At 41.2% G+C, this 21,620-nt stretch overlaps 1 protein-coding gene across 1 annotated transcript; it reads right to left on the bottom strand.

Annotated features, from left to right (window-relative positions):
* Positions 1-353: 353 nt before the first annotated feature.
* SNX18 (sorting nexin 18) lies at positions 354-19,787 on the bottom strand. Its single transcript, XM_050328576.1, has 2 exons — positions 18,108-19,787; positions 354-2,694 (listed from the first exon to the last, which is right to left on the bottom strand). The coding sequence occupies exons 1-2, from the start codon at positions 19,648-19,650 to the stop codon at positions 2,441-2,443; spliced, it is 1,797 nt and encodes a 598-aa protein (XP_050184533.1). The 5' UTR covers positions 19,651-19,787; the 3' UTR covers positions 354-2,440.
* Between the last annotated feature and the right edge of the window lie 1,833 nt (positions 19,788-21,620).

Raw genomic sequence — 21,620 nt, 5'->3', positions numbered from 1 at the left:
ACTTACTTAGTATCCCTTTGAGTCCTGCAGCCCAGTGCTTATGAAGACATTGAAGAGAACTGGGCCTATGAGGGAGCCCTGTGTAACTCCACTGGTGACCAGTCCCCAGCTCGATGTAACCCCATTTACTATATAACCCTTTGTGCTCCAGCCATCAGCCAGTTTAACTCCAACTCTATAATAAGTGAGGAAAAGAGGAAGATGCTAATATAGCATTTTATAGATTTGAACATTTTTGAATTCTACAACAATTCACATCCAGGATTCCAGTAAAAGTTTTCTGGTACATCAAATTTAATCAATTACTACCCCCACAGTTTTCCCCTGCCCAAAAAAATTCACAAATGAGAAAGTAAGGTGAAGACCATGACAGTTTATTAGGGAAAACTGTACCTGTCTGATAATGTTGTATGAATACATATCACAGCTTAATTTCCTCCTGGACATGTACATGTCATTAATACTAACCTCCTAAAATACTTCAATTGGACCAAGATCAATCTCTGAACAGGTCTTAAACCCTCCATATAGAATCAATTTGATTGTAGTCTGATCTAATTACTGTAAAGACATTTAATAAAAGAGTATCTGGCTTAAGCAAACATAAGCTGTGGAACTCAGCTCAAACCTAGCTCACCATCATATCACATAATTAAATGGCATATGGGGAAGCAGAAGTTCTGCTGGGAAAAGCTATTAAGGGAAGTGGTGAGTTTTGGCTGTAGAATGAGACACCATGAGGAAGCTAAAGAGCAAGTCAGCCCTATGACTGTGGTCCTTATTTTATGGTCAACATTGTTTGCAGCACTGTTCCAATAAGCTGGAAATGGAGTCTTTCCTCACTGATTGTCCTTTCTTATAAAAATATTGGTTTCCCCCTCTTCATTATTCTGTATTTTACTGCTCTCTGTATGTACTAGAAGCAACGCCAAAAGCAACTTGCAGAAAACAACCATCTCCAAGCATTTGGGGATGAATCTTAGAATGAAAACTACATTCTTAACACTTATTCCTCTGAAACAAAGGTATGGGGTTAAACTATCAAAACTCACACGATCAGCTGAAAGATCTGTACATTTCTGCTGCGTAGGTGAGGAATGATTTGTACTTATATGTAACTGTTGCTCTACTTCCTCTTCCAGGCTTTCATTTGTTTAAGCCATCTCTGATTAATTCAATTTAAAACAAAAAAGTAAACATTTTTCTTCCTTGAAAGGTTTGGTTATTTTTGTTTAGGAGAAAAAAGATAGGATAAATAAAAACCCTCTTTCATACTGACCTATAAGAAAGAAACCAATATGTAAGAAATACCTATTTCAAGCGAAATAAGCCATAAAACTCTTTAGAAGATAGTGTTTACATATATAAATGCACCCTGCTTGTCAAAATATTTATACAAAAATTAAGACAATTGTTAATTCTTGAATGTTACAAACATAAAAATGTCATCTGCTTTCCAAGTCAGTTCAGCCAAGACTTATTTCAGATCACTTATACTACTGAACATCCCCAAAAACTTTTAACTTAGTCAACTAACGAATCACAGTGGAGTTTCAACTCAGACAACTGGCAATGTAGATGCAAGTCTGAAGTTAAACTGAATCAGCAACTGAACAATAAGCAAATAATTTGAAACTTAAAAAAAATATTGCAGCCACATAGCTTGCACTAATATCCCCTTGATATATGTAATTTTTATTAAGCTAGCTCTTAAAATTTTCACTCACAGTAACGCTGTATATGTGCTTAACATCCTAGAACATGTAACAAGTAGTCTCCATTTTCAGGGAAAGTATGAATAAATTTAAATTCTCCCTTTTGAGCCAACACTTGTCATAAGACAGTACTTGCTATGCAAACTGGATGGCAGCTGATTTTTTTCCAGTCAGTGTGAGGTTTCATAATCAGTTCCTGTCATAGGTATCAACCATTCATTCATTCAATCATAAAAATGTGACTTACTAGAAAAAGAAAAATAGAGTCTAAAGGCACAGAATCACATAGCTGCTCTAGTAGGAGTCTGTAAACAGAGAATTGTTTGAATTTAGGAAATCCAAATCTAGGAAAGTAAAAAGGCATCTGAAGCAGGCTTTTATCTAGCCAACTTCTTTAAAGACCCAAAGGGTTTTGAGGTCTACAAAGTATGCACTAAAATACCGTATTTCAAAGAGCAGTAAGGCAAATAGTATACTCATTATTCAGAAAAGTTACAATGGTAGTGTAGGCATACACAGTATAACTTAGTTACAATTCGTGGTACTGTTTCTACTACATAGCACTATAACTGTTTCCTTTCTACATAATCGGAGATTAAACCCGGGTTCCAGGTTAACACAAACCCATTCTTGTACCGCCACCTACCACTGGCAACAGCTCTTCAGCAGCATCTGCTGTGCTGCCTGGGTCACGGTCATGCTGAAGGAAGTCCACAAATCAGCGGCTAAACACTGTCATACTTGTGAAGAGCTTCTTCTAGCTTTTGTGTCACTTTTTGAAAAAAGAGTATTTGCTGTTGCAAGAAATGCTGCATCTGTGATTTAAAGTCCCTCACGCGAATTTTGTGGAAATGATTAATTTCTGCAAGGGTTGCAAAAGAAATAATGTTACAACGTTCCTGAATGCCCTCAGCTTTTTGGAGCTCCATCTTCCCCTCTTCCACGTGCCGCTTACTCTCCTTTACTTTGGTAAGGGCTCCTGCGTAAAGAACAAAACGAAACAGTTGAACAGTGAGGACCATGTAGACTCAGTTACTGAACTTTAACAAGTAATTTAATAACAACAAGGATTTGTAATGCCTATTCTCAGTGTATTTATATGTATTATACATATGTATTATATGTATTTATATTCTCAGTGTGTACATATATGTGTACATATGTGAATGAAAAAGGAATAGAAGCTTTTTCATGTAAGAAAAATCACAGACCTATGGATCCTGTTTAAAAAGCAAAAAAAAAAAAAAGCATGCAAAAGTTAGTGAAACGTGCCTATTTTACAACCTTAAAAATCATATGATGTCCTTCAGAGAATAACTGATAGATATACCAGTAGTGTGAATAAGTGAAAGCACTAGAAAACTTGTTAGATCAATTTAAGCCTACATAAACCCCAGAGAAACAGCCTCATTAAGGCTTTGTGAAATATCAGTTTTCTCGATCTTTGTGAAATGTCAAAAGCAGATCTAATACACAAAATCTTGACGTTTTTGCTTTTACACTACAGATGCTCCAAAATTAATTATTGAGTACTAGAGAATCTAAAAGTTTATTTCAAAGTCATAGATGCCCAGCTAGACCTTATATAGCATTGTAAAACTAGTAGTGAAACAGAGTTAAAGAACTGATAGCCCCCCTTTTCCAATTAGCTAATTAAAGCACATACATCCTACAAAAGCAATACCAGCCAAACAGACAGACCCCGGGTAGACTCATAAAAAGACAGAATATCAAGATATGTCTTAAGACATTCGTATTCTTGGACTCAATTTCCCATAGAGCAACTTCTTTGCCTTAAATATTACATATGTCTTTTATTCATACAACTAAAATGAATCAGACCAGTACAGCTTTTATCTTCTCACTAGATGCTTGTTCCTTTACATATTTGTAATTTTTTAACTCTCCTTTCAGATTACACTTCTGGCATGTGACTACAGTTCATGGGCAGGGCTCCCTTCTTGCCTCACTCAGACAAGAGCTTTTCTGTACCCCCTGCACTGACACTTGCCAGCAAGCTAATGGAGGAAACCTCTCTGCCTTTAAATTCCAAGGGAAAACCCTTCACTCTGTCTGCTGAGGGAGCAGGTTTCTCTTCTTGTCAGCCTGAACCCACACATGGCAAACACCACTTAACAATTACAATGCAGTTTGTAAGCATTGTTTGTCTTCCTGTGCCTCTTTGAAAACCACTTTGAACGCGCCTCCTGATGGTGCCCTGACACATCCCTGCAATTCAGGTCTGGAGCATGATTGTGCATGGATGTGTCTGTGTTTGCTGCACACATAGCAGGCTGGGAGATGACTGGGGAGCATGGCTGCTGCTTATTATATTTCACTCAGGTGCTCCTCACATTCCCCTGCCTGCTGTGGCTCATTCCCTGACCATCTCCGACCCCTCACCAGGCAGACATGTAGAATGGAGGGTTACGGTACACTCTTACTGGAAGCAAGTTAAAATATCAGATGATTTTGCAACCTTGGGTAAAAAGAGTTTGCTGCATTTGAGAAACTGGACATGCCTTGCATTACAGATAAAATGTGGAATTCCTAAAATGAGAGAAGACTGCATGACTTTTCTCTGTTCAGCTTCTAACAACAACTTGTTAACTGTTGTCAGAGTGGCGAAAGGGGGAGAGTGTTTTTACTTGCAAACACTCAGAAAATACTTTTACTGTTATCAGTACTTCTCTACTCCTAAAATCCTATTTTTCTTAACTTGCACTTGGGTTATGCTGGACATCACATCTCCTGTCTGCAGCCCTGGTATGCACTCTCTGTTGTGAGCATAAGAAATTCCCCTCTGGTATGATGTAGTTGTAGAAAGACATTTCTTTTTTAAACTGTGGCAGAGAGGTTACTAACAAGGTAAGCACAGACCACAGGCTGGCAGAGGCCACACGCTGAACCTGATGTGCCAAAGAACTGGCTGAACGCCAAGGGCAGTGTTGGTCTCTGGGGGCAGCAGGATGTTGGCAGTGTTCCACAGCTTCCCGGCTCCCACTGCATGCATGTGTGGCTAAAAGCTTGGCACTGACTTGACCACATCATCTTCAGCCTGGCCCAAAATACACCACCGAAAAATCTTTTCCATATGCAGTGGTGCCAGCAGTGGGACTGTTCCAAAAGATCTGAATTTTGTCCTCTCAGGAGTGAGCAATCTGTGAGGTAGGGCATGATCTGAAAAACATTTAATCCCTTCTCCTGCAAAAAGAATGCTTCTTTTAACAAACTTAACCAGGCTTAGCAAAAAATTCTTCTGTGCTCTGTGGGCACGACAGGAATCCCTGCACGGCTGTGAAAACCTGAAATTTGGGACTTACTGGAAACCAGATGGAGCTGTTTAAATAAACATGACAACTCTTCAATTGTGATGTGGGAAACAGCTTTAGATGTTATTTCTAGAATGACCAAACTGGAAGGAAAATACTGAAATTTACAGCATCAGCACCTGAAAGCATAACTAAGTTCCAGAGCATGTATAATCTTCAAATTATTTTACATTAATAAAAAACATACATTACCAAACACTAAAGCTTTCCAGATTAGATATATTATGCATTAAAGAAAAGGAAGATTTACAATTAGGGAAGGAATCCAAAGGGAAAAGTTGCAGTTATTAACAATGCTCTCTTAATGCATATGGATTCATACAGGTCCTGTAACAGAATTTCCCTTAAAACCTGGACAGATTACAACCAGATATCAGCAAAACTGATACATATACATAGGTATGAACTTGCTTGAACATTTTTTGAAATGTCTTTAAATGAAGTGTTTAAATGAAGTGTTGAATTATTAGTAAAACAATCTTAAAATAACAGAGGAAAAATTTTATCTTATTTTTGGACAGTAAAAGAATCTTCTCTATACACACGGTAAAAAAAGTACCCATGTGCTTTAATTTAAGAAGCAAATAATCATTTGTTTTCAAAGGGTATATTTAAGTTGGTCACCACCTACTGAAGTTTGCAAGACTTAGTTTAGCAAATCGTAGGAAAAAAGTGTTACTAGTTTGTATGGCTTTGCAAGCAGCTTTAGTAACAAAACACACCCAAATTTTCTCCAAACACCTTTCCATAATCTACTTTTCCTGTATTTTAATCTCTGTGAACAAAACTCTGATCTGGAACAGCGATTCATTGATGTGGAGGGTTCAACGATCCATGCAGATTTCTAATGGTGAATGGGAAGAGAAGAACAGGGTGAGGGAACTGAGGACTGGAAAGCAGCTCCTTGTGTGAAAAGAAGACCCTTGCACAGAGATGCCATGGTAGGGGATGGTAACCTCTAACAACTACTAGTCCACGAATCCCAGACTGCTGCACTAGAGGCTATATACCATGAAACCCCCCACCTCCATCCTCACTAAGTGATGCATCACACTCCCCGCCTTATCCAGAACCTCATAGCTCACGGTGTAAAGTAAGGCCCCCAGTCTAAAAGTACACCTGCAGAAACTTCTGCTGTTTCTGATTTTAATTGTGTGAATACCTAGTATTGGTTTGGACAATCAAAAAGAGCCAGATGTACTTTAAAAAAAAAAAAAAAAAAAGGCAGTCCCAGAAAAAGCCAACGAATTTTAGAAAAAAAAAAAAACAAAACAGAAGGAGTCACCTCCTAATGCATATTAGCTCAAGGAAGCCTCCTGCTGCTTACATGCCTGGGAGAAATATCTGCCACTGCACTGTTCCCAGAGGGATGGAATACATAAAAACAAATTCTTGGGGATTTTTAAGATCCAGATGTACAGATTCTGTAAAGTCTTGACCATGCATTTAATGCTTCTTGTCTAAGGAAAAGACCTGGTCAGGAGTCATGTCCAAGCGATCACGACTAACTTTCAAACAGGGAAAAGAGCCTGGATCAAAGATGCTATAAAAAGTTGTGCTACATCTATTTCTGTTCTTAAAGGTGGAGAAAAGCATATGTGAATGCTGTTTTTCACTGCCCAAAGCCTTATGTTAAACAGACAGTGATGCTCACTAAATGTAGCTAAGGGCTTAAGGGAAATTCACAGGTTTCAGTCCTTGTTTTGAAGTATGAGATTAGACAACACAAGATGATATAAACATGTTTAACAAGGAACATCTGTGCTACCAAAATTGGTGCTAGTGTATTGTGCTGGCAGCCAGGAAAACAGGCACAATATAGAGTTCCTGATAGAAATAAATACTTTCAAGCATAAAACACACTAAACCAGCAAATTAAATGGGTACTGAGGAGTTATGAGAAAAAAAGTTTATTGACTAAGCAGCTCATGCAAACATGAGGTTGCAATGAGGTAGAAGTTATATACATTCAGAAAAAAAAATAAAATCCTGAACCTGAGAGAACTCAGGTTTGAGTCAAAATAGATTTTCACACCATCCGCAGTTTTATTACAGTAATAAACGCCTTGAGATTTGTGGTTGAGAGTCAACTAGGGGTGTGTTTGGATCCATACACGGCCTCTCCCTGCACGCAGTAAGTACATGTGTACTCCCGTAAACCTATGTTGATATATACATGTTCCCAAGTGCTCCACTTGCATGGCCTGAGCACCCTGCCAGCAGCCAGCCCCACACTGGTTCTTCCTGCTTGTTGTGTACATGACACAAGTCCCAACTGCAGCCTGCAATGTGACCAGAAGGCAAAAGTTTTGGGGCTCTTCACAAGACTGCTCTTCACTGAACTCCTGAATCTCAGCAGAAGGCAGGCCTGCCCTGTGCCTGCTAGCACATGCAATCAGGAGCCAAAAAGCAGCAGCACCTGCTGAGAGTACAGCCAATAGGTTTCATTTATGTGACAGCAAGAAGACCAAAGTCAAGTCAGTTCCCTGAAAGGGCTGCACAGTCAGGGTCAGAAAACACTGTGATCATTTAAGAAACATCCAAGACTGACAGTCTCTCAGCAGTTGCGCCTCAGAAATCTTGTGCAAATAAAATGATGTGTGCAATAAACAATGCTTCATCTTTCTACTATCAGCAAGCTACAAGACAACATTTACTTTATTACTTTCTAGTAAGTAGAACTACTTCCATTTTCACACCATTCACTTGTCCATCATATTAAATTGGTCTAATAGTATGAATGATATGTCCTTCAAAGCACACTAATGAAGGTAGAGTTTTGAATTTGTCTAATAACTCCCCTCACTTTACTTTTATTACAAGACATCATTCTAACCTGAACACCATCTCTACTGGGAAGGGAAAAAGCACATTCATGATGCTGCTTTCATAAAAGGATGCAAAACCAGATAATGTCACTAGAAATTCTTTTTCCTCACCTAATGATAAGATTATTTAACTACAGCTCTTTGCTTAAAGATTTGAAAAAGCTACCCTGGGGTAGCTCACATGCATGGAAACATCTCTAACCCAGAAGACTGCTGCCAGAACACATAGGTCTACACTGTTGTCCCTCTACCCCAGATCTAGCAAAGATGTTGCTATGAGATGTCTCAAATGACTAATCCAACCAAAAAAATGCAATTGGCCTGGAGGGTAGAGAAATGATGGCTTAGTTTTACCAATGGCCTGGCTATGTAATCCAGCTCAGCCCAGGGCTACAATCATTAGCTCCAACACAAGGGAAGTTGCAGAAGCATTGCATGAGGTTACATATAATGTGAAATCCTACTTCAAAAAAACCCCCTCAAACTTCCCCCTCTCAATTAAAAGTGAAATAGTGTGTAACAGAACAGAGATTTTGCTACACTGACAGATTATTTTCTTAAGAATGCTCTGAGCACTGATTAACAAAAGAAGCCTACACTAAGATTCTGAAATTCTTTACATTTTCTGGCCAAGATTTATAATGGAAAGCAGCATAATAGGAATTTGTCTGAAATTAAAACCAGAAGACTTTTCCAGTAGAGACTGAACTGTACAAAAGAAATGTCCCCAGGAAAAAGTACCATTACAGTTACTAATGTTGAAATGAGTTGCTCCTTTAAAATCTGTTTTTTTCCAGTTTTACACTGAAAAAAGCAAGTCACCTTCAACACCAAAGGCAAAATTTTGAAGCCACCTGCTCTTTTGTTAAGTGTCAATCCAGTTTTCAAACCCAGTCTTTCAAATAAAAAGATGCTATTTTTCTCCTTAAGGGTGCAAAACAACTTTAATAACATTTTATTTTCAGAAGTGAAATGTTAGAAATATAAAAACCAAATACATCAAACTGCAATTACTTTAGCATTAGAAGGGTTTTTGTAGATACATGAAAATGGCTATAACGCTTATGGGATCTGCAACCTAACAATAGATTAAAAACAGGTTTATTTGTTTGTTGCCTATTGCTCAGAAAAAGCCCAGAAAAACATAATAATATCCTGTAAATCTAGGCTCATAAATTACAGTACTATGCTGACAGTACTGTAACACTGCCTGACGGCAGGATTATTAACACTAGACAGAATTATTTGTTCTTCCAGTTACACTATTGCAAAGCTCACTGAAAGCTGACAGAGACATATTCTTCAGTTCAAAATGAAGTCACTTTTTAATCTACATAACTCAGATATCACACACAAATAAAACAGCCTTGCTACAGATTTCAGAAACTTAATTAATTGTAACCTCCTGTGATGGTCTTAATATATAAATTGATTTAATTAATACATAATGGATTAACAATGGTGTTACACTGCACAGTGTCAAACATCAATTTTATAGAACTGCCAGGGTTAGTGGACACTATACATGTCTAACTAATATTGTTAGAATATTTAAATAATGTGCTTATTAAGACCTGATTAGACTCATTGAGCATACATCTGCCAGTTAGTGTACACACACAGAGGAAGAACATATATAGCCAATTTATTTATTCAAACCTACAAGGACTGTAATCATACCAGTGCATGGTCAGAGGCTCCAAAATGATCAAAAAGCTATTGAAATTCCCACACTGTCAATGTGCATTTCAGTTCCAGAGTCCCTCAGAGGAATCTACAAACTTTGGTGTGCAGCACCTCCAGTACAAATGTCTTCTTGGGCCATGCTACACCACACTGCTTTATGAGCCCAAGCCATAGATTGCCTTTGGGACAGTTGATAAAAAGGAGACAAAAGCATGATGGTAAAATAAATGAAAGAAACATTACAGAATTACTAGTTTATTATATCTACTGCCCCACAAAATGCCATTAACAAAATTTAAAGAAAACCCCACAGTGTTACATTACCGCACACACAAAAAAAGTGCAAAATGAGATGCAAGCTTTCCATTCAAATCATGAATGCAGGGATTTAAAACTAATCTTATCTTTTGATGTATTGTACACCAACAGTGTTTTAAGCCAATAAATGACCTTGTCTTAGCCAGTAAAGCATGTTTAAGCTGTGTTCATGACTCTACAAGTACCTATAGTGATGTCTGAAAGGAGGCCCACCAGGAATAATTTGATCTTAAAATCCATCTAAACTATGTATATTGCTGTCTGCTATCACAAATACGACATTTCACACCATAGCCTGAGAGGCAAGCACTAACTAATGCTGCTTTTACCCAATTCTAAGGCACTCTGTACTTTTTGGCACTCATGTGTACCATCTGAGGAGTTTTTCTTTGGTATGGCCTCAGCGGGGACAGAAAAGAGCAAAACATAAACTAAGCTGGTCACCAGAAATGTGCCCATTAGAAAGCTAGTCATGTTTTTCAGGAACACACTTGAAAATTTAACTCATTGCAATGTGTGGAAGTACCAAGATGAAACCTTTCAGTAATTTTTTAGTACTTCTCACTAGTTTAATCTAAATGCGGCATCAAACAAGCTTTTAACACATTTTCCACAACAGGAGTTGGTCTATTACAGTTCAGTTGTCACAGGTTCTGAAGACTAGTTTTTCCCAATTAGGATGCTAAGAGTAGGCATTTTTTGGTAGAAAGCTGCTACAGACTTAAGAGCTTTGTAAATGCCCTGTTCGTAGTGCTGACTTCAAGACAAGAACCATCAGAAATTATGCCACGCATGCATGATAGAGATTAATTTTCAGTAGAACTGGTTAACAACAAATGAATAGAAATGTCTCCTCCTCCTCTCTAGAATGCATGTAAGCATCATTATATTGAATGGTGACTTTCAAAGTGAACAGGGGAAGACAGGTAACACTGCATATCAACATCTATACACCACTACTGAGAGAAGCAAGCATAAATGCAAGTTCCACTGACTTACTTTTTTATTGGGGTAAAACAAACCACCTTGGATGTTGTTCTCTGTTAAGGTTAACAGGGAAGTAAAGAGTGAACACAATCTGTGGCATTTGCTTCTCCATAATTATTTGCTTAGCTCCACTACTGTCCTAAGATGAGCAAACACAACATGCATGGATAATTTAACAAATTCATATGAAAAGAGTCAGGATCAAAATGAAATGCAGATACTGGTTCACTTTTTCCTAATACCCTTTAATTGCTCTCTCTTAGAAATCTAAATGCCACAGTTTCTGTGTAAGGGCAAAAAGAAGAAGTACAATTCTTATTACATAAAAAAAATACTCAAGGTAAATCATCATTAATGTAACCAATTAAAAATGTTATATAATACAAATGCAGAACATGTGAACATTATAATAATATAATGCTATATCCATATTATATAAAAAATTAGCTTCTTCATATACTGCCAGTTAGCCAGCATAGCTATTCACTCATATAAAGATTCAAAATAATAAAAAATAATAAAAATAATTCAAAATCATAAAAATTCTAAAAATATTAGAATAGTAAATTGCATGGGACAACAAAATAATGAAAAATTCAAATCACAGGATGAATCTGCTTTTCACATTATTAATGAATGAACTGCAGGTAGGCATAAAAAGGGTAGTTTAGTTCATTACAGTTACAGTAGTTGTCTACCCATGATGTGTACCTACTTAAAGCTGAAAACATCACATTTCTGCCTGCTCTGTTACAATAACAACACAAAGCCACTGGCAAGAACTGAACAGATTAATTTTTTTTTTCATTTTATTTTAATCCTTATAGCCTTCATGAAAGGAACAAACTAGGCTGCAGAGAAAGCATGTGCCATTTGTTTGCTCTACTCTGCTGATAAGACTCATGTTTTGGGTGCTCAGCCAAAGGCAATTTAATTTTTTTTTAATTAGAATTTTCAAATCTGTGCTATTTGAATCAGGCAAATTAAAATACATAAGTACCAGCTGGAAAAGTTTATACAGCCTGCACACATTACCCTGGAATTTCAACTGTTCAAACAAAGTCTAACAATGAAGTCATGGAAAGATGCTGGAAAGGCTGAAACACGTCCTTGTTTCAAAGGTGATTTGCAAAACAGTCAGACGGCTTATTTGTGTTTGATAATGCTAACAAAGAACTGGAAGAGCTATGAGACCTTCCTTCCATTTTCAGTCTACTGACTTCTGTCTTCCCTGTTTCGATGGAATAAGCCTACCAATTCTTGTCTCCTCTGTTTGGATGGACACTTTCAGCCAGACCAGGAGCCCTCTGATTTTCAAGAGAACCATCTCACTCTCTTCACATACTTCAACCTCAAAGGTACTACACAGTTTCTGAAACAAACTTACTTCCTCTTTCTGCAATATAATTTTTAATTGTTCAATGTCTACACTGCTACTCCCTAGTTGCCCACAGGGTTTTTCCCAGTAGACAAGGCCTTACTGCCTGCAGTGAGCAAGTACCTGAGAGCACAAGAGATGGCAATATACTGCCTGTGGTTAAACCTACAGGTGTGAGCTCTGACCAAAACTTCTCCAGCTTGTTGGCACAAAGAGGGTAGACTGCAAAGACTTTCCAGTCTGAAGTAACACATGCAGCTTCTCCCACAGGAATTACAGTCTTCCTCTGCTACCAGCCGGTTTTAAAAAAGAAACTACTGGTGTTTTATCACCTATGAAATGTGTCTCTGTCACTGAATGTTTTTGATATCAGGCTATCAGGTTTCAAAAGATAACAGGAAAGAAAAACATCATGACTGCATAAATCTTTCTCCCTTACAAAGCTATAGAGATTGCAGGAGAGTGAAGAAGAAAAAAGAATCATAATTTTAAAAGACCCATGCATTTTCTAGACAAACAGGGCATACAAGTCCTATTTTTTTCTCTTCCTGTTTAATCTCCTTTAAGTAAGGCTATTGCTCAATTTTAGTCTTGCTTACTCCTGTCCTCTGATTAAGGAAGTTGCAATTTTTATACAGTTTCTAAATGTGAAGATTCTTTCACATTTTAGCTATCGAAACATCTCCATCTCCTTGAGGTTACCTTCAAATATTGGCAGGCAATACTGGATGATGCAGCAGCAAGCAGAAAATGCTGCATCATCACTGTTAAAGCTATGGGGAGGCTGACAGGGCAAAAAATACAAGCCATCCTGGAGCTTTCTCACCAAAGCCCTTAAACAGATGAAGTACACACACCCATCTCTTTTTACTGTTGTACGGGTCATCTGGCTAGGATTACATGCCCACCTTCTACCCAGTAGCTACCTGGGCTGAACCCCATGCAAAGTGTATGCATCTGAGAGACAGAGGAGGGGAAAAGAACTCCAATGGTGAGTAAAACGAAAAACAGGGATGGAAAAAATACGTCTGCATAACAAATTGAAGAGATTAGGAAACAAGCATGAGAGAAAAGCACTGCATTTACATTGTGATATAAAATTTTAGGTGTCAATATTAACTAGTCTGATTTCTTCATGAACACACATACCGCTCCTTCCCCCTGAAGGGATGTGGGGGAAGGGGGGAAAGCAGAAAATGTTACAAAGTTCCAGGTTTCAGTGCTGTTTGCATTTTTGTGATGCTTGAAATTCTGATGCATTTACAGCTATAGAGATTTTTCACCTACAATTATTTAACATATTCTAAAAACACACCCATTGCATTCTTCAAAGCCAGTGTCTAGAATTAAGTTTGCTTCAGGTAAATAAGACCACTTGCCTTATTTTACTTTTCACAGTGACCAAGAAGCAAAAGAGTCATTCAGATATTTTTAAAAATAGTTCCCTTAAATCCTGCCATGCAAAGGAAATGGAAACATTGCCTACATCTTTAGAAATATTTAGACCATTTTCTCAGATCTGTTTTGCAGAAATCATAGCCAGAAGTTTGCAAACATTGGGGAAAGAAGAAATCTGGAAAGCAGAGTTAGTAACATGTTAGTTAGTATTTCTTCCACTTTCAAGAATCACAAGAGGCTAATTATAGTAATTCCTCAAACAAAACTTGAAAGAAAAATCCAAAATGGCCCCAACTTCTCTACTCTCACTAAGCAAATATGAAGACAAGACAGTCAGACAAGCATGAGCTAGAGTACTAGCACATCCTATCTCCAATTCTCACAAGTGCATAAATTTTCTGAACCTGAACTTTCATGTGCCTGAAGTGAGCATTTGTGTTGAAGATTACTGAAGTAGGAAGATCTCATCAGCTGGGTGAAGCTCTAGCAATTAATACGTAGTAATTATTTCACCAAGAATGCCTAGGGAATTTCCATTAGTACACATTAAAAACATAAAAAAGAAGGTATTATTACAAAGGAAGTTTGGAATCTGCTTTTCTTCTCAAAATGAAAACAACTGAATCCAGTATTTCTTGAAAGATATACCAGCTTTGCAATAGAAAATTACAAAAGTGCACTTAGCTTTTGAGGCTATGGAACTTAATATCCCTCTTCTGCAAATGTTTTGCCGGGGGCTAAAGAAAACTGAGTACAAGTATATCTGTCTGACATATTTGTATCTTCCATTCCAGAAAGACCAGAGTATGCACAGGAATACTTTCATGCAAGCATTTAGAAGCATTTACCTATGGGGGTTGAAGGCTGGACTCATAAAAGTTTTTGGGTGTTCAGAAGCTTGAGACACCACTCTGCCATCATCTACCATAGAGGTGCCGTACTGCTTTTCCCCTAATGACTTAGTTTTCCAAACAAAACCTATAAAACAACTAGTTATTTGTAAGGGATAACTAACTGCCTTGGTACTGATATGCCCTATGCCACCCTCAGTAGGACTCTCAAACCAAGTATTTCCAGACACAAATGTAGGATTTCCAACTTGTCATATTCTTTGCTGTGGGGGTCACTACACTGAATCTTCAGGCCTGCACTGAGGCACATAAAAAACAAGCTAAGTTCTCTCACAAAGCATTGACCAGTTGATCCTTAAATGGTATGTGGTACAGGAATGTTGAAATCCTTCCTCTGTCACTCCTGAAGCAGGAAATTTAATTCTTCCTTTCCTACAGAAAATTCCTTAAAACTTTGGGTACTCAAGATGCAAGAGGTAGAGGAAAAGGAATCTTTTAAAATCTCCTACTGAAGCTACTCCCATTTCATGAAATACAAACAATATTAATAAGATAATAGAAAATTTGATAATATTTCCAGAGTCCATTGGTTCATATATTTTACACAAATTACATAAATAAGATCATGTGTGATGTCCTCAGCACAGAAGGCAGAAAGACCTGAATCCCAGAGCAATTAAAAGCACAACAGTTAACACATTTTCCTGCTAACATGCAGACGAAGCAACATCAAGGCTTACATGGCTTTGGTGCATAATTCTAGGGAAAAAGACAAAGCCCACATGTAGGGAAACTTTTGCCTCTGTGATTGTTTTTGCAGAAGTTGCAGAAATTTTTAACAAAACCTCAGACATGGAGATTTCTCAGGCCATACCACATTTCCAAATCATATTCAGCAGCTGTTCAACAAACTGCAGCAGAGCAAAGCCATAACAAGACAATGCAGTTAAACATTATATGCACAGACATAGGCATGTTTTGGGTACAGTTGCCTTTGTTTTTCAGTCCTTCTCAGGTCTACGGAAATACGATCTTGGTTTTTATGCAAAGTGGACAATATATCTGCTCTGTGTGGAGCGAAAAAAAAGAGCACTACTCTCAACTTCAGGGTTGATCTTTTTAAAGATATGGCCATCTAATCAATCAGGCTGCTCCTGCTTCTACGTCTTATAAAGCCACTTTGGTGTCATTTTACTGCTCAATGAGGTTGTACAAGAGAAAATAAAATGCACCTTGAAGAAAGACATATCAGCTGTATTTTTCAGATGATCTATTATCACCAACAAATATTTGTATAGAATATAGAGACAATATTATTTCTCAAAACTGGCAGCCATCCCAGACAATAAATTTACAAGAAAGTTTTTATGTTGCAAGAACAACAAATGGTTCATATTTTCATCTGAAGTTTACAGCTCGGAATTGAAAAGCTGTACCTTGTTAAAAGTAACTCTTAAGAATAATAAACCAGCAACACACTGTGTGCAAAAAACAACTCTCAGTTTTCCTCTAGTTTGCTGTTTTATAACAGGAACAACAACAACAAAGACACAACCCATCTCTAACCCTGTTCCTATCATGAACTGGATACTCAAAAGACCAACTTTTCAACCCCACGCCATCTTCCAGCGGCTAGTATGTACCATGGTAATATTGTGTTGGAGGCAGTGCTAGCCCAGAGGTGCTGGAGCATTAACAGCTTCATGCCTGACAGCCAGACATTTCTCCAAGCTGCTCCAGGACAGTGCTATGGCCCAAAATCAACTCTACATACATCATGCTCATGCACTGGTCTAGTGGAAGTGTATTTACATGAACTTTCCCCAGTTCAACAAGGTAAACCTAACCAAAAAGCACAAATTCAAACAGAACTATAAAAGAAGTAGGCATGGGTCCAGCACATACCTTATTATTCCCAACTCTCTGATCAAAGTCTCGTCTCCAAAAATACTTTAGTGAAGAGTTTCACGTAGCCTTAAAGCTTCAGAATGTATTATTTAAATAGTACATATAATCTGCTGGGTTTTTTCTACCTAATAAAAAAATCTACCCCTTTATTTTTGTCCAGAAGCTTAGAGATAATCCCACTAGTTCACAGCTCACTCTAACATGCTCTGCTCCCAAACACAAGGCATTTCCAAGGTGACTGTTCTGTTCAAATCAAAAATATTTGAAAGCTGTTATCAGAATACTATGACACAGCCCCCTGCAGAGCAACTCCTCAAAGGTTAGACTGCACACTTCCCTTTTCTCTTCAAAATAATATTAAGAGTATTTAAGTTTCCACTCACAATTTTCAAGATTTGATAGCAGAATGGAAATCTGACAATTTTTACAAAAGGTTTGTTTTCTTAAATTACAGCAAATTGCGCACTTCGTATCAACTCTGTTTCCTCATAAACTCCCAGCAATAATGCATACTTCCACAAGTCTGTGTTTTTGATTCACTGAGAAAGCTTTTCCAACCTTTTTATTGTCAAAGTCAAGGTACTGGTCTAGATGTAAAATCCCTGGAAATGCCATGTAAGGGCAAAAAGACTGTTTCAGCATGGGTGATAATTCACTCACAGCACAGAACGCCACTTATTAATCTCCAAAATAATTTTCAACAAAGCCCATGTATTTTCTCAGGTAACTTACAGATACCCATTTCTGCCGAACACATGTTTTCTTGATCTCCCTTACAGCTCAAATCCCCTCCTGAACTTCGAGTTGAAAACTACAGGTAAGGAATAAAGCAGCTAAAAGAATGAACAATGGACTTGTGTGCAGTGGTCAAGAATGTATGATTATCTATACTTTAACAGCAACACTTCTACAAACGTAGTGCTATAAACTTCTCCTTATCTGAACAAGTGTCATTAGTTGCATAGCAGGTTTTTTTTCATTTTTGAATTCTTTCTTTCTAACGGATCACAAAGCACCTTATAATAAGCAATCTGAACCTGAAAAGCATGTTTCAGCTAGAAAGATGCTGAAAGGGTAACAGCTGAGCAACATCTGGCTATGACAATGAGGGCAAAGGTTGAACAACTCCAATTAAGAACTGTGACAGACCATTATTCTTCCAAAGGCACCAAGAGAGTTTAATGCTTGGCCAAACAGAAAAACCCCAGCAGCTTTAAACATCTCATCAGACTGACGCTGCAAAATGCACACACCTCAAACACAGCGGTCAGTCAGAGGAGTGCCTGCATCTTGAGATTACTTCATATTTATTATCTACTAGATCAGAGATTTAAGATATTTAACATGCATCTGAGTAATAGATGTTTTCATACCACTTCATGATTTTCAAGTTCTGTAAGCAAGTTCTTTAATCTTTAATGTATCAGCAGTATTGGTATATGTGGTTTCCTTCAGAGTTACACAGTCAAATGGAGCAACCTCAAAACTCCCAACTATGTCTAGACCTTTGGAACAGGACGAAAATTTTGTCACTGATGTCTTTTTTGTATTTTTAGCAATAGTTTACCTGAGTAAACACAGAAGGACTGAACCCAAGGCCAGCAAGCCATACAGAGGGCAAATTCAGCCCCTGGTCCCTCCATCTCTTGTATACCACTGATACATAAAACTTAAAAATCATTTCAGAAAATATGTAAGGGTGTTACCTTTCTGGACATGGATGATGTCTGGAAAGTTGGCCAAATGCCCCTGATAGAGTGCTAACAAATCCATCACAGGATCTAGGTCCTGACGGGGCTGATCGGCAAAGAGGTCCCCGATGGCATCATAGGCTTCTGCAGTGAAGGCTATGGCTTGGTTGAGGCCAGCCGAAAAGACCTGCTGGTCCAGCTCAAACGCTTGACTGAGGCACTTAAAGGAGTGCCCCACCTTCTGGTATTCCTTCTTGAAACCAGTGACTTGTTTGCGAGCAAACTCATTAGCTGTGTGATTAAGTTGTAGGGCACTCTCGTCCATCTTCTTGGTGAAAGCTTTGAAGCCATCTACCTGGCTTTCCACCTCCTGCAAGTCCAGGCTGGCGCCAGGGCCTGTGGGGACACTGATGGTCAGAAAAAAGTTGGCACCCACCATTTCATCCTTCTCAGCCTTGCGTTTGCCTTGCTTCCAGGCCTTCTCATCTGTGCTGGGACAAGTGAGGAAGTGCTGGAAGGCATCGCACTGAGCCAGCACCGGGTGGCTGCACATGTGGTCCATCCACCAGGCCAGGCCTTTGCGGCGTTTGGAGATGAAGTCCTCCTCAAAGCGGCCGGTGGCTTGCTTCTCTGGCAGGTGGGGCACGGAGATGACCGGGAACTTCTCGGCCAGGCGGCCGTAGAGCCAGTCAAAGTGCTTGTAGCGGCGGTGTACCTGCTGCCCAGTGTGGCTGGGCACCAGCTTGTAGGCGATGTAGCTCTTCATGCCCTTGAACTTGGTCTGCTTGGTGGGGTCCTCAATGGAGCACTGGAAAGGGTAGGGGTTTTCCTGCCACTCGGGACCGCGCGGGCCGAGCACCACGCACAGCTTATCACCGTCCTTCACGAAGCCCGACGCCTCGCCTAGCACGAAGGCCTCCCCGCCGGACTTCACGAAGGTGGAGAAGCGGTTCAGGTTGCGGCTCACCGTGGCCGAGCTCTTGGCGGCGCCGCCGCCGCCGGGCGGGTGCGGGTGTCCCGGGGGGTGTCCCCCGCCCCGGGAGCCGAGGGACGGCTCGGAGCGGGTGGACAGGCGGTACCGGCCCGGGGCACCGCCCGCCGCCTCGTAGTCGGGGTAAGAGCTGCCCAAGGCGCCCGGCTCGTCGGCCACCGTGGAGCTGTCGTCCCAGTCGTCGTCCCAGTCGTCATCGCTGCCTTGGCTGGGCTGGTAGGAGCCGCCGTAGGGCGGGAAGGGATACCCGGCGGGGGGCGCCGGGAAGGGCTCGGGCGGGGGCTGCTGCGCCGCCGGCTTGAAGGCGGCGGGGGGCGGCAGCGGCTCGAAGCCGCCCACGGGGACGTTCGCGTAGCGGGCGGGTGGCGGCGGCTCCGCGGCAGGGGCGCGGATCACCTGCACGTAGGAGGCCGGGAACAGCCCGCGGTCCCCGCGGCTGTTCACACCCTCCAGCCACCCCTCGATGTCCTGCTCGCTGCACAGGCTCAGCACCTCGTGCTCCCGCAGCGAGATCTCACCGGGGTTCTCCGACCTGAAGTCGTACAGCGCCCGCGCTCGCAGCGCCATCGCCGCGCCCCGGGGCGCTCCCGGCGTCGGCGGCCCCTCACCGCGCTGCGCCGGCGGGGCTGCGGCACCGGAGGAGCGCCGCCGCTGTCCTTGGGCTCCGCGTCCTGCCGGCGGGCTGCCCACCCAAGCTGCGGCTCCCGCCGCCGGTGCCGCTCCCGGTGCCGCTCCCGGTGCCGCTCCCGGTGCCGCTCCCGGTGCCGGCGGCGGGCGCGGGGCCGGGCCGTCCCACGTCGCCAGTTGCGCTAATCCAGAGCCGAGCGGCAGGGCGGAGTAGCCGAGCGCAGAGCGGCCGCCCCCATCGATGGGTCCCGACCCACGCCCCCTGCCGGCCGCGGCCCGGGGGTGCGGGGAGGGTCCCGGTATCCCTGCGGATCCCGGGACACCCGGCACTGCTGGCTGGCCTGGGGGCCCGGCCGCTCTCCGCCCTCCAACGCTACCGATGCCTCCCGAGTCCTCGAAGGCACGTCAGTTCTTCCCGGGGTCCGGCCGGGAACCTCCCCGGAGACCGCGTTGGTTCTGGAGGCTCTCTCCCGGCTGGGCTGTTGCTTACGAGGGAAAGGAATGCCAGGGTTGGTAAAGCGTGCGTTTTAGCCTTCGCGAACAATGCGGTCATGCTACCGATGTTTGTTTTCTATGGAACAGCCTCAGTCCCCCCACCCCGGTGCTTTTTTTCCCTGCGTGGTCGTTTCCATTCAAAATTCCTGTTGCACCTGGTCCTGTGTTGTCTAACCACGTGGATCCCGTCCCCTTAATCATCGTTTGAGCTCTCTCTGTATCCCTGGATACAAGTTTCTCTCAAGATTTCTACCTGTTCACGAGCAACTAGAAAAAAGTTCTTCAGAGAAGTGCAAGTTTGTGGGCCCCAGTTCTTCATGTTTTCCCATCAACATCCCGATATATACACAGTTCTTGCTCTTTTTTTTAGTGTAGTTCAGATTGTATGTTACTTCTCTGAGTCAAATAATTTGTCTTCACCCGAGGGTGATTCACTGGCATGCTACAAGACTCACTACTTCCTTTCCTTTCTAGTTTTACTGTTTCATACCTGGGGTTTACTTTTGGTCACTTTTTTCTTTGGACCTTCATTTTTTCCAAAATTAGTGCTCACAGTGCTTTTCTGTTCCTATTGCTCGGCTGGTCTGCTCAACATTTTTTGATTTTATCACCTCACCCCAGTCTAGCATAATAGCCCCAAATTCTCTTATTGCTTAAATCTGGAAGTCTGTTTCAACTACGCACTACCAGTGGTGTGCAAAGGAACACATAGTTCACCACACAACCAGCTGCTTGGTGGCCAGCCCAGTGGAACACGTTTGTGTTGCATCACCTGTGCTGCCATCTCCAAACTGAAGCACTAAATTTGCAACAGCAAGTTTTCAGAGAGCAACTCTGAATATCAACATCACCACTAAAGGCAAGAACCATCAGTCCTCTCCTGAGAGAGAGCTGGCAGGTGGTAGAGACATCCTGACCTGGCCTGGTCATGGCCACCCACCTGCCCACCACCAGGCTCAGAGGAGCTCCTCAAGCCCTGCATCAGCATCTGTCAGTGCTCTTAGAAGCCAGAGCTCTTTTTCCATCAGTGTTCTGCCCCTGCAGCCAGTGCACCATCAGTCTCTGCCTTCCACACAAGCCTGGGGCCCTTCTGCAAAATGCAGAGACTGCTGTGGCATCTGACCCGCAATCTACCGTGCTGCCCCCCCACCTTCCCTCCCCCCGTGGTCAGCCTAGATCAAGGACTAAAACCCTCACAGGAGGTAGATGTGCGTCACTTTAACCTTGGTCTTAGATTTCATCCCAAATTATGACTGCTGCAGATCAAGGCAAGTGATTGGGGTTTTGCATTCCTTCCAAAGTTACTCCTAACTCTGATCTGGACAATCTTGTGCACTCTTGTGAATCCTCACAGGTTAAACTACAGAAGATTAGCTCCTGATCTGCCTTCTCTCTACCACTTATTGCTTTATATT

The sequence above is a fragment of the Myiozetetes cayanensis genome, unplaced genomic scaffold (genome assembly GCF_022539395.1).
Source record: "Myiozetetes cayanensis isolate MyiCay16 unplaced genomic scaffold, myiCay2020 scf4, whole genome shotgun sequence".
Taxonomy (NCBI): Eukaryota; Metazoa; Chordata; class Aves; order Passeriformes; family Tyrannidae; genus Myiozetetes; species Myiozetetes cayanensis.
The sequence above is the reverse complement of the archived record's forward strand: the minus strand, read 5'-3'. Positions and strand labels throughout refer to the sequence as shown.

What these genes read in the sequence shown, in the direction of transcription:
- SNX18 (XM_050328576.1), bottom strand. Translation starts at nt 19,650, where the DNA reads ATGGCGCTGCGAGCGCGGGCGCTGTACGACTTCAGGTCGGAGAACCCC. An exon ending in CATCATCCATGTCCAGAAAG is followed by an intron (nt 2,695 to 18,107) that starts GTAACACCCTTA and finishes TTCTTTACGCAG; the next exon opens with GAGCCCTTACCAAAGTAAAG.